General features: G+C 44.5%; 1 protein-coding gene across 2 annotated transcripts in view; it reads right to left on the bottom strand.

The window, feature by feature from the left end:
- Window positions 1-14,151, bottom strand: part of LOC126365762 (uncharacterized) — a 1,228,930-nt gene that overhangs the window by 893,752 nt on the left and 321,027 nt on the right. The window contains exon 1 of one of the 2 annotated variants that reach the window (XM_050008265.1): window positions 8,247-8,403. The exons of the other annotated variant lie outside the window; for it this stretch is intronic. Within the exon in view, the coding sequence (XP_049864222.1) occupies window positions 8,247-8,324 (78 nt within the window). The 5' untranslated portion in view covers window positions 8,325-8,403. Of the gene's footprint in view, window positions 1-8,246; window positions 8,404-14,151 lie in introns of those variants that run through there. 2 annotated transcript variants of the gene reach the window in all.

Here is a 14,151-nt window from a genome sequence, read left to right as displayed (position 1 = left end):
AAGCTAGTTTTAACTCGTCTGCAAGTTTTAGAACAGAGCACACTACAATGCAATAAATTATTCGTAATGCGCACACACCAAAGGATGTGGCTATGATGTTTTCCACAACACTACTCTACCCCTCCACCCACCCACCCACCCTCTCTCTCTCTCTCTCTCTCTCTCTCTCTCTCTCTCTCTCTCTTCTCTCTCTCTCTTCTCTCTTCCCCTGCTCTCACAACCTCACCTCCTCTTCCCTCACTCACTCACTCACTCACGGGTTCTACTCCAACATGGTGTGATGTGATAGGGAGGAGCTAAGAGGTGCCTCCATGGAGTTGAAAAAATGTGTAAACAGCACGGCCCGTGATGACGTCGAGTCTCTGCAGTGCGCCGGCGGGACAGCCTCACCTAGCCGCGTCCATACCGGATGTGCCGTGACGAGTGACGCACAAAGCGTTAATTACATTTGCAAGGATATTGGACATTTGTAGATATCAGAATTTAAAGACTACAAAAATAACACAATTCATTCTTGCAAGTATTCACATACTTGCAGGTCTAGTTTGACAAAAAGTGGAAAACGAGACTGAAAACTTTTGTTATTTTCGTAATTGTTTATCGTAAGTTGAAGGGGGAAGAACGTAGGAAACATTGCCAGTGGCAGAGATAAATCCGAAATGTCGAAAGGTAGTACGGGAATTAAACCTATACGTGGCTTACGTGTCGGTAGTCATCAACAGGATATCAATAGTAAACTTCGTTGATGACGCTGTTCTCCTCTGTGAAAGCGAAAATGTCTTACAGGGAATTGTGAAAGGAATGAACAGAATACAGATTGGCAGGAAACTGAAGAGAGACAAAAGTAATAAGGTCTAGGGAAATGAGATTACTAAGAAACTTACCAGAAAAACTGGGGACGGCGAAGTAAACTAGATGAAGAAATTCTGCTATCTTCGAAGCAAAATAATACATGACGTAACGAAGCAACATAGAAAACCAACCATCACAGGCAAAGAAGGCAATCGTCGCCAAAAACAGACTACTAGCATCAAACATCGGCCTTAAGTGGAGGAAGAAATTTCTGAGGACGTACGTTCTCAGTAGAGCGATGTAGGGAATGAATGAAAAGTAAAGAAAGTCGTATGGCATGAATGACTGGGAAACCTCGAATGGCCGTGGAGTAAATCATGGTCTGTAGGAAAACAGAACAAAATACAAATGAAGCGTTTGTTATGTGATGCCGGAAAGGATGGTAAAATTAGGTGGGATGATAAGAGTGCAAATTTGGAGCATCGCCGCAAACCGCCGAGGAGAGAAACATGTGCAAAATAGTAACAAGAAGTAGAGATAGAGTGGTGGGACCACTGTCAAGACCTAAGGGAACGATATCCATGGTGCTACGGGAAGCTATAGACGGTAAAAGTATGGGAGGCAAAAACTGGAATATGTATAACAAATAATTGAGGACGCTGGGTGCAAGTGTTACTCTGATATGGTGAACAGGTTCACAAAAGAGCTCAATTCGTCGTGGCCCGCATCAAACTAGTCAAAAGTCGATTGATTCCCAAAAAATGTAATGTTCAGTTTGCACGCTTTTATCGTAAGTCGTAAGACTTCCAACACTTGGTCAGATTGATTAAACCATTAATAAAGAAACAAGTCACTAATTATATGAATGCAACGTGATCGAAAGAGCTTTATTTTTTAAATTCGTTTACTAGTTTAATGTATCTCGTCAAAGTGTCCAAGCAAGGCATCTCAATGATTGTTACATTTATATTTTGAAAGACCTGTCTCATCATGTAGTACTGTCATAAAAATGACAAATTACTGAAAATGTTAGTGCATAGTCGAAAGTTTTTCGCCAAGACGCAAGACAAATGTTACGTAGTCAATTTCGGATGACAAACTGAAGTAGATGTAACACAAATTAAGTCTATACAGTTCTTAAAAATGGAGTTGCAGCGGAACGCGTAGGACAGTACACCGTACCAACAGAGCGCACACGAACGAGCCGGTTCTTCTGACATATCGATACTGCGCGGAACATGTTCGTCGCTGCGTAGAGCGGGATTGAACGGCGGTGCTTGGCGGGTCTGACATCCCCAATGGACGCGACGCACTGCTTCTGACCCTTTTCTTGTTTTGCGCGGCCAGCAAACAGCGCGTTACGCCCAGTGTGGGCGCCGATGGCCTGCGCCGTGGCACTACGTCCGAGAGAGACTTAGTGGGTGGAGCTGTTGCCCTGCCACGCCCTCGAACGGTTCACTTCCGCTGCCACCTCCACGTGACGACCTTCTCCGGCATTTTCTGTCGTCCTGGTAGAGCCGCGAGACTGAGAATTTCGTTACAGAATGTGCAGTAATACGTCGCTCAGGCTCCCACTAACTGCCCATATATGTTCGTTACGCTACAGTAAGTTTCTATGTATGTATGTTCGTATGATGTCTTTATATTGTACATTTCCTTCTGAACCACTGATGGGGGGAGGGGGGGATGGGGCGACGCTATAACCACCAACATCCTACTGGGTGGTGGCGGTAACATGGAGAAATCAGGGAAGAGATGGACACAGAGAGGAGGCAGGAGGAGTTGGACAGAGAAAAAGGGCGGACATAGACAATGAAAGGAAAGAGAAGGAGATGGACAGATAGAGAGGGGGGGGGGGATGCAATGGACAAAGAGTGGTGGAGAAAGAGATGAAGAAACAGAAGACTGGAATAAAAACATACCCACGAAACACTGGGTGCTGAGCAAGTCATGAATACAATAATAGTGATCCAGGGTGTCTTGAAACACAAAATTAATTTGTAAAATGACATAAGGTAGTGGAGAAACGTTCACGTGTAGAGGTATTTGGCACATATAGGGACGAAAACCGCCATGAATTGTAACAATGAATGGCTCTGCCAGCGTATTACAAACTACTCCCTCATTACTAACCTCGAAAGAAAGCAGAGAACACAGGTACATTCGGTAAAATTGTCGACACAGGTCATAAAATACAATAAATTACTTGCAACATACATTTCGTTTCAAGGAGATTCTTCCCATTTCACAAGATACATCTTCTACAAACGTGATGATGGCAGTCCAATGCTTAAGTTAAAATTCACCACGTGTTTTCAGGTTTTTTACATTCTCTCAACTTTGATTATCACAAATTACTTTGCTGTGCAAACAGTAAATTTCATCTAGTACTTTTAGTGTCTCATTTCCTAATCCAATTCTCACGTCATCGCCTGAATTAATTTGATTATATTCCAATAACCTTGTCTGGATTTTGTTGTTGCTTATCTTATTATCTCTTTACAAGCGTCTATCCACTCTAATCAGCTGCTCTTCGAAGTCCTTTGAGGTTCCCTACGACATTTTCATTATGTACGGGACAGCAAAGTTTTTTATTTTTTTCTCCCTAAACATCAATCTATCTGTATGTTGTATAGTCTGTATTGCCTCCCGTGTTCCTAATTTTCTCTGGAACCCAAACTGGCCTTCCCCGATGCTGATTTCTATCTAGTTTTCCATTCTTCTGAATGGTAAGTATCTTGCAATCATTGTAATATTCGCACCTCTCAGGATTGGCTTTCTTTCGAACTGGAATTATTACATTGTTCCTGAAATCTGACGGTAATCATGCAATCTCGTATACCTTACACACCAGGCGGAAAAGTTGTGTCATGGCTACCTGTGCCAAGGATAGGCATAGTAGAAGCACGAAAATCAATAAATATGTTATGTGAAGCAAGAAATAAAACCCACAGATTTCAGATGGTAATATGAGTATGTAAGCTCAGTACGTATTTAGGTGTGTAACTAGATGCACACTGGACAATTCAAGTTCACATATAATATGTAGCAAGTTAAGGTACTGGTACGATGATTAAAATTATTAATACAGGAACATTATTAGACTCTTCCAAGATCAACTACCGCTGTGAGGCACTGTTGGAGCTCATGGTAAAACAGGGTGCTGTGATTTGGGGGGGGGGGGGGGTACAGTCAGATACACTGCTATGCTTTTGTCCAGATTTTGGCACCACATCCACAGACGTCGTAACTATACTAATGGGCGTATTCTCTTGGTCTGATAAGAACAAGCGTTGCAACCTATTGGATGAAGTGAAATCAATACTGAATAATACATGAAGTCATTAGGGAACCAGTAACAAACCGGTTAAAAGAAATAATTGAATAATTATTGAATCGCAGTAAGGGTGGAACTCCTCAAACAACAGAAAGAAAACGTTCCACTTCCTTTCTGATGCGTATGAGAGGTTTCAGTTCACATGTTTCGAACCACAAATGGTTCAAATGGTTCGAAGCACTATGGGACTTATCATCTGAGGTCACCAGTCCCCTAATCTTAGAACTACTTAAACCTAACTAATCTAAGGACATCAGAAACATCCAAGCCCGAGGCAGGATTAGAACCTGAGACCGTAGCAGCCACGTGGTTCCGGACTGACGTGCCTAGACGGCACGGCCACCGTAGCCGGCTTCGAACCACATAGCGGACTGGTCCACTAACTTTCAGGACGTGGGTGATATCCTACCTACCTTAACAGAACTGGTATGGCGGTGGCCAACAGTCACTCTGTCACATGAGATCAGGTCTTATTGGCATGTCCCCTTGCAGATTTCGAGGGACAAAATGTTTGAGATTTTTTTTCCTTCGGACTAGCTCGGCGGAGGTTCGAGTCCTCCCTCGGGCATGTGTGTGTGTGTGTGTGTGTGTGTGTGTGTGTGTGTGTGTGTGTGTGTGTGTGTGTGTGTGTGTCCTTAGGATAATTTAGGTTAAGTAGTGTGTAAGCTAAGGGACTGATGACCTTAGCAGTTAAGTCCCATAAGACTGCACACATTCGTCGTCTTCTTGGTTTGTGCAGCCTGCCACGAATTCCTCTCCTGTGCCAACCTCTTCGTCTCAGAATGGCACTTGCACACAATGTTCTCTACAGCTCCCACAAATATTGTGGAAACTATTCCTTGATAACTTCACACGTCCTCCTCCTTGTCAGTGTTTTCCAGATGTTCGTCTCTTCATCGATTCTGCAGAGAACTTCATTTTTTATCAGTTCACCTACTTTTTCAACACACTTTTATAACACTGTATCTCAAACGCTTGTTTCCCTTCTTTCCCTGTTTTCCAACTAACCGTAATTAACTTCCATACGAACTGTGCTTCAAGCATAGATTCTCAGATATTTCTTCCCCAAAATAAGACCAATACTTGGCATTAGCGGAGTTCTTTTGTGTTCGAATGAACTCTTTGACTGTGCTTGTCTATTTCTTATGTCTTTCTTTTACAGAATAAAAAGAGGAGCACGCTGCCTCAGATGGTGCGGCTATAATCAAATGAGACAACACCAAACAGGACATAAAGAAGCATCTACAGTTATACATTCGCTTGGCCAAGCAATGCGGTAGAAGTGAACGCAGAAGCCCCTAGAAATATCAACGGTTCTCAGAGTGAAAATAAGTATTCTGACAGAGAAAATTTCAGTGTACTTACCACATGCAGAACGCCATCTCTCCTGTTCGGTTGCATCACTGTACATTGAGGAAACAAAAGATATGGGATATCTCTTAAAACCGTATCGGACATCCTTTTGCCCGACGTAGTGCAGCAACTCGGCGTGGAATGGACTCAACAAGTCATTGCAAGTGTCTGTCTCTCTGTCTCTCTCACTTCCCCTCCCTCCCTCTAGAAATATTGTGCCGTGCTACCCCTCTACCCCTCTATCGTCTTTAACTGCCAGAGCAGGATTCCGTGAACGAACTGATCTGTCAACTAGGTCAGGTAAATGTTCGATGGAATTCATGTGTGTGGCGATCTGGGTGACCAAATCATTCGCTACAACGGTCCAATTTCTTCAAAGGAAGCACGAACATTCACGGCCTGGTGACATGGCGCACTGTCACCCATAAAAATTCCATTACTGTGTGGGTACATGAAGTCCATGAATGGCTGCAAATGGTATCCAAGCAACCGAACATGACCATACAACCTTGTCCATTCCATGTAAATAAAGCTTGCAACATTACGGAGCCACCACAAACTTGTAGGGAGCCTTGTTGACAACAGGGTTCACAGCTTCGTGGGGTCTGTGCCACACTCGAACCCTACCATCAGCTCTTACCAACTGAAATCTGATCTGGGCACGGTTTTCCATCGCTGTAGGCGTCGGTCGTCTGCTGCCATAGCCCTTTAACACCAAATTTCGCCGCACTGTCCCAACGGATAAGTTCGTCGTGCGTCCCACTTTGATTTCTGCTGTTATGCGACTCAGTATTGCTTGTCTGTTAGCACTGACAACTATACGCAAACATCGCTGCTCTCGGTAGTTTGGCCACTGCGTTGTTAGTGGCGAGAGGTAATGCCTGAGATTTGGTATTTTCGGCACGCTCTCGACACTACGGATCTCCGAAATGGTCCGCGTCCACTGTTTGTTAATTCCCAACGTGCGATCACAATCACGTTATAAACAGTTTCACATAAACCACGTGAGTACAAATGACAGCTCCGCCAATGCACTGCCCTTTCATGCTACCGCCATCTGCATACGTGCTATCCCACGGCTTCTGTGACCTCTGTGTACATAACTGGAAACTAATTAGTTATGATGTTGACAGATGACCAAGATGTACGACAAATTCCCATTACCAATATTTACTGCTGCGACCTAGAGTAGTGATTCCACGACCCCATCTCGACCATGGCGACCACATCAAGTACTGTGGGCAGGCAGCATGCCACGACAATGACCAGTGCAACTCAGTGCTCAGAGCAATGGGCGTACCATCAGGTACGTAAGACTGCAGGTCAAGGGAGGGCAGTTAATAGCAGAAATGGAAACCTCTAGATGAGGCAGTCTCTGCGGAAGATACACGTTCAGGTGTATACGCAGACCACGTCCAAATGACACTGCGGGGGGTCTAGAGGCGCAGCATCCTCTTAGTGTACGTCTTTATGATCCCACCCTATGAGACGACGCCTCTCCACAAACCAAGTCTTTTCTCGTCGACGAGTATCTTCGGCAGTATTGTGGGTGTCGGTCCCAGCAAGGTCGACTGACCTCGTGTCAGAGAAAGAGTCCGTGATGCTCTTCGAAGGAACGTTGCTGCTAGCAGACTACTCCTCAAAACACCACCATGTTAAGGGCAGCTCTGCTATCAGACTGTTACACTCTACAGGGATCACTACGATTATTTTTAACAGCATAATTCATTGTTCTGTATGTCATTTTAGTAGCCCCAGTCGTACTAGCGTTACTTCTGCTACTTAAAACGGAAAGAATTAGTTAATATACATTAAGGCTGCAGGTGCAAAATGTATTTTTATATTTCATTTCTGCTATATAGTGTGTTCTACAGTTTGGCCAAGATTCATCTCATACTAACAGTTTTTTTAACATCATTATTTTAGTTTTTGCCACGACTTACGCAAATAACTCTCATACATTATTATTAGTTCTACGGGTTCCAATGCTAAATATTATTACACATAGATCCGTCTATAGCTACAACAACATTATATTTCCCGTTGAGTTTCTTTGGCTTTAGACAGAGTGGAGTTTCGCTGTCAGCTGACGATCATCATCAGAATTGCGTAGCTAATCAACGGATTCCTATCCACGTGTTCGCGGGACACTTGTTTGAAAACTCCTTCCATTCGTCAGTCCCCCCGCAACTTGGAACTTGTATTTGCCGTACTAATTTCGTTTCCAAGGGAACTTAGGTCGGTAGAGTTTTCAAGGTGCGTTTACAAAATAACAAGCGTGGAGGCTAGGAGGAGGCTGTGGCAAAGAAAACTACAAAGATGTTTGTAGCCGATGACTTTCGTCCTTAATGATGGTGACGTTACAGTAAGTGCCACATATGTTGTAAATACTACCTACACGACTAACAAAATTTCTTTATGTACATTTCTCATATTATGTTAAAAGCATCGAAAGGGGAGTGAAGATATGATAGGCACGCTGCCTCAGATGGTGCGGCTTAGAACGTCAAGAAACTATACACATTGCAACGAATGGTATTGAAACAAACTCTTTCTTCGTAGAGATAACGTGGCCGATTGTTTTGACGTGTTAAAAACAGCCGTTTGAAGCTGGGCTGTAAAATTGTCGTGTAGCGGTTGGTGCACAGTATATTATCAGCTCGCATTCACGCTCCTCGCTACAGTCGATAAGGCAGATAAGCGTCCCGCCATTGTCTGCGCATCAGAGACGGCGGAGCGTGAGAACGACGTGTGCGACGCTCACCTGCAAGTCGCCGGGTATCAGCCACGGCCTGCCGGGGTCCGGCCTGTTGAAGCAGACGCTCGCCGTGTAGGGGATCATAGTGGCGCGCAGGTGACGCGGTGCGCTGCTGTGTGGTGCGGCGCGATGCGATGCGAGGAGGGTGCACTCGCTCGCTCGATACGACGCCCGCCGCAGACTACGGGCAGCGCCAAGCCGGCTGGGACACGGCCGCCCGCCGCACTGCGCGTGCGCTCGCGCCCCGGGCAGGTAGCGAAGCCACACAAAAGCCCGCGCCGAGCCGTGAAGAAAGCGCTGCGCCGCCCCTCCTTCAAACAAGCGCCTTTGGACTTGAGTACGTCACAATGCGGCTCCCTTCTTTGCAGCTGAGATCTTTGCATCGAATAGCATCGCGCTGCTACCTCAAGCGCATTGTATTAAAACTGTCATTAGCATCGCATTCAGTGACTACCAGTTGTAGCGAAGTAACATGGGATAGCAATAAACACAGTTACCAGCATCCGTGCTATCATTCTCTCCGTTGTGATACATTTGATCACGACATCATGTACGACATTTACTTTTAGCGTTGTTTCCGGCATGCAGAGCCACATTATCACAATGGCCGTTCCACATAGCGTCGGCGTTGCTTTGAGTGAAATTTTTTTCATGTCGTATTTCTACATGTTCCTCAGTAATATAAGCAGTACCCTGAAGTGACAGAAGTCATGGGACAGCGATATGCACACATACAGCTGGCGGTTCTATCGCTTACATAAATTACAAAAGCGCAGTGCATTGGTGGAGGTGTCATTTGGACTCAGGAGATCCAAGTGAAAAGGTTTCTGTCATGATTATGGACGCACAACGGTAATTATCAGATAGTGAACGCCGAATGGTACTTGGAGCTAGACGAATGGGACATCCGATTCCGAAATCGTTAAGGAATTCAATATTTCGAGAGCCAAAGCGTCAAGCGAGTTTCGAAAATACCAAATTTCAGTCACTACCTCTCACCACGGACAACGCCGTGGCCGACAGCAGCAGCAGTGTTTGCACAGACTAGCTAACACAAAAGCAACACTGCGTGAAGTAACTGCGGAAATCAATGTGAGGCGTACGACAAACATATCCGTTAGGACATTGCGACGAAATTTGGCGTTAATAGCCTATGGCAGCAGAAGACCGACACGAATGCCTTTGCTAAGAGCACGACATCGCCTGCAGCGCGTATCCTGGGCTCGTGACCATACCCTACACGACTGGAAAACGGTGGCCTGGTCAGATGAGCCCCGATTTCAGTTGGTAAGAGCTGATGGTACTGTTCCAGTGTGGTGCAGGACCCACAAAGCAACGGACCCAAGCTGTCAACAAGGCGGTGGCTCAGAAATGGTGCATGCTGTGTTCACACTGAATGGACTGGGTCCTACGGTTGTGTTCGGTTGCTTGGAGACCATCTTCAGCCGTTTATGGACTTCGTGTTCCCAGTCAACGATGGAATTTTTATGGGTGATAATGCGCCATGTCACCGGGCAACACATGTTCGCGATTGGTCAGAAGAAAATTCTGGACCGTTGGAGCAAATGATTTGGTCACCCAGATCGACACACACGAATCTCATCGAACGTTTATCTGATATAATCGAGAGATAGGTTCTTGCACAAAAGCCTGCACTGGCAACACTTTCGCAATTATAGACGACAGAGGGGCAGCATGGCTCAATATTTCTGGGAGGAATTTCCAACGACTTGTTGAGTCCATGCCACGTCCAGCTGCTGCAATACGCCGAGCAAACCAACGTCCAACATGGTTTAGGAGGCATCCAATGACTTTTGTCACCTCAGTGTACAGTGCAGTCACAACATGATGAGTTTTGACAGTTATTTCATGTTAAAGTCAAGTTATGGACGCTCAATTCAGTGCGACTTAATTGCAACTTGATATAGGGCGATAGATGAATGGCGTATGTAATATCTCGCGCCTCGGGCGTATCAGACAACAGCACGGAATGTTTTAATTTATAATCCAATTACGAACAAGCTTTACATTAAGATAGCTACAGTGTTTTAGAGTGATGAACAACAGTAACGTAGAAAAAAAAAATCCTCAGGAAGATCTGCATCGTTTCAAAAACAATCCAATAGGTTTAATGCGCCAGTTTTTTTTACTGAGAATGAGAAGTGATTCAGCAAAATAACGCCAAATACTCAACACCAAAGCACTAGGTCGAAATCCACGACCCTTGCCCACCGTTAAAAATGCTGTCCAGGATGCGTAAGAGATTCTTCTTATTCTTTATATTGAAGAGAGTAACACAATAGTTTGCGACCTCTGGCGTTCATCTACTTCCCAATCAGGAGAATTTTGTATCTAGAAAATTTTAAGTCCAATGAAGAGTTCATGGGCGCCAAAGACACATTCCAATAAGTTTGAATACTACCACCAGTTTAATTGATGGCTGTAATGGTTGTAAAAGATTGACAAGTATTATAAAATGTAGGCTGGAATTAGCCAGAAAAAGCGTTTCTGAAAATAGAGTATCAATTTGTGTATTACGAAGTCTCTTTCTGAAGGACCGAATGGAAGTGAAGGGCGGAGAATAAGTTTTGACAGAAAGAAAATAGAAGGTTTTGAATTGTGGTGCTACAGTAGAGGGCTGAAGGTTAAATGTGTAGATCGGTTGAAAAATGGGGAGGTGCTGAATCGAAATGAAACAAAGGTAATTTTTGGGACAACGTGAATAAAAGGAGGACGACACGTCCTGAAGTGTCAAGGCATTGTCAATTCACTCAATATATTTTACACACGTTCCAGAACTGCGATTCAGGCATGGAAGCTACTTATTGGAGAGAAATTGCGTCGCATATATATGGGTATCACGTAAGAAACACGTAGAAAAAGAAAAAATTCTTGTTTTTCCGAGAAGTAGTGTTTTGCTGTCAAGCTGAGGAATTCCCTCCTTGCCCAAGTATTAGACATATTTTCGGTTTTTTCTTCATTGCTCATGTAACACACTAAGTTTCGTGAATTGATGCGGTATATACGCAGATAGTACTGGGGAAGTATTTTATAATACTCTGTGATACCTCCGCTCAGGGCCTCATTAGCCGACCCACAACACCAGCAGACCAGGAGAAAGCCAGCCGCACTCCGAGCGGAGAGCGCCGGAGAAACGGACACGGCAGCCATTCTACAAGCACACAGAAAGAAGCCAACTTATGCCCTGGCCTCGCTTAGGAACGGACACGTTGCGAAGAGCCTGGCGGACAGTTAGAAGCGCGCCGAAAACTAATGGACACCTGCAGCCACTTGGATGGAACGTCAAATACGTACGCACGAAAGCGCGAGTTGTTCTGGCCTGACAGCAGTCGTTTTACCTGGCTTAGAAAGCAAAAACGTGTCCACAATTCCAGCATCCCACAAGTACAAGGAGGAGCGTACACAAATTGCGAAGAATTCCCACAGGGAAGCATGTGAAAGAAGTCAACATTTTTAAAAGGATGTTTTCTGAATCGTAAGGACGTTCTTTGCAAATCACGCACGCCAACAGATTTTGAAATGCTCAAACATCAGTCTGTCCAGGCCTCACGCAGAGATAGCGGTTACAAGGAAGTGTTGTGTATCTGCTCTCGAAACAGCTTCGGAATGCAGCAAAACATCGTACGAATGTGAAATCGTGAGAAAGATACAAATTCCCCAGGCATACACCAGCCTACGCAAGATAGTAAATTTTCACCCTGCACAGTGAGTCGTGGCCATGACACGGCGATCAGTCGTTGGGAGACATTCCAAAATGAGTCCGTCAATGATAACGCCGCGAGAGGAGAACATTTCGAAGGGTAGCTGAGCTGAAGAATGGATGGGAAGAGAAAGAGCGGAGTCGGGGAGACAGCGCGTAAGCGAGGGGACATGGGCGCTCTTCCGTCCGTCACCAACATCCGCCTTCTGACACCATGATATCGCAGATTTGGCCATGCTACCGACAACTGGCAGACACCGCGAAAACCGTACCTGGGCCTCGCTGCAAAGCCACAATTGCTGATGACGGCAGCCCACTCGCGCCGCATAGCTCAGAGGCGACATGCCGTGCGGTTATTGCGCCTGCCCCCTACACGACGAATGACCACGAATAATCGTCAGACGATTCGTCCATCATCCTTCCCTTAGCAACAGAGTTGTCTCTATGTCCAATCAAATCGGCCCTGAGATTTGTAATTTTGTTTCGCTTTGTCTAAACGGTACTGAAACAAACATTTGTTTCGTGCTTTAATTATCTATCAATCTGTTCCATTCATATATGAAAGCTCACAATGTCATAACATTCTGTGTTTGCTTTCATTTAATAATTGATGTCAATTATTTGCTTCCGGTATGAGGTGACCTCATTGGTAATTTGCATGTAATGTGATGTCACAAAATAATTTCTCAAGATCACAACTCATACTTGATACATCTATTTCGTTTTAATCACTCTTCTACGCCATTCTGTCGCAGCTGTTTCACTGCAGACTGGCGTTTTTCTTCGTAAGACGCTTTCAGACACTGTTCATTTGTGTGAAACTGAATTTCCAGGTATGGAAACAGGACACTCACATAAAGTAGCTTCATTGCCATGTGCATAGTGTCCGTCTAAGGATAATTCATCACTACAAACGTTTGCCGAGGGGTCTAAGGCGCTGCAGTCATGACTGTGCTGCTGGTCCTGGCGAAGGTTCGAGTCGCCCTTCGGCCGTGTGTGTGTGTGTGTGTGTGTGTGTGTGTGTGTGTGTGTGTGTGTGTGTGTGTGTGTGTGTGTGTGTCCTTAGGATGATTTAGGTTAAGTGTGCAAGCTTAGGGACTGATGACCTTAGCAGTTGAGTCCCATAACATTTCACACACTTTTTTAACTACAAACGTTTGATGGCTGTCCTGCAGTGCTGTTTACAAGCTAAAATATCGTGTTTTTTTTTCTCCTACAGTTACCGTGTTACTTCCCTTAGCAGTTACTCTGAAACTGAAAAAAATCCACCTGCAGCTCTAACAGAACACGTCTCAGTTAGATCACTCTCATTTCTTACTAAGACCTGAAAATTGTTTCCGGACCGGGACTCTGAACCGGATTTCCCGCAGCTTTCCTGGTAGCGGCGGATGAATACTGTATTGCAGTACCCGTGCTTGTAAAAAGTGGGATGCAACACTGAACAGTACTTCTTACGAACACAGCCAGTGCAGGGTCGTAATTCTCCCAATAACTCGAAGTTGTGTACTGATCTTCACCACCGACTGTGTATGTCGCGTAATCTCACGTTCGACTGTCTATGACCGCCATCGTCTTCTCTACAGTGAAAACCCTGAAAGGATTCTCTCTTAGAGAAACTATCTGTATAATGAAGCGTATTTTGCTGAAACTCAAAAGGTTGTGTTAAACAATCAACAAGTCATTTAACTTTCTAATCGGTGTGGTAGAGAATCCAGGTAATGTAGTACTCTTATTTTGCGAGCTTGTGTTCCGTCTCTAATGACCTCGATGTCGACGGGACGTTAAAGTTCTTGCCAATGAAGTTACGAGCATATGGTTAACTTACGTGGTGAAAGTACATGCTTCTGTTATATGACACATGGCTAACATGTGTGTAAGTAAACAAATTCTATACAGGTAATGAAGGGTAGATTTGTGGTTTCACAGAAGCTCACTACATTCTAAAAATGATAAAAATTAATGCAGCACTGGCAGGATATCCAGATAATCAGATTATAGTACAATTCACGGCTCTCTGAACACTTATCCACTGGATATGAGAAAGGAAGTAACAATATTACTGGGGGCAGTATTATTTCGTATTGAGTGCTACTTTTAATAAAGAACAACAACAATATTTCAGCGTCTTTTAGTGCAGTTGTACAGCTCCAGAATTCGGTATAGAATAAATTAAACATCTCGTAGTACAGG

Source organism: Schistocerca gregaria, chromosome 4 (genome assembly GCF_023897955.1).
Source record: "Schistocerca gregaria isolate iqSchGreg1 chromosome 4, iqSchGreg1.2, whole genome shotgun sequence".
Taxonomy (NCBI): Eukaryota; Metazoa; Arthropoda; class Insecta; order Orthoptera; family Acrididae; genus Schistocerca; species Schistocerca gregaria.
The sequence above is the reverse complement of the archived record's forward strand: the minus strand, read 5'-3'. Positions and strand labels throughout refer to the sequence as shown.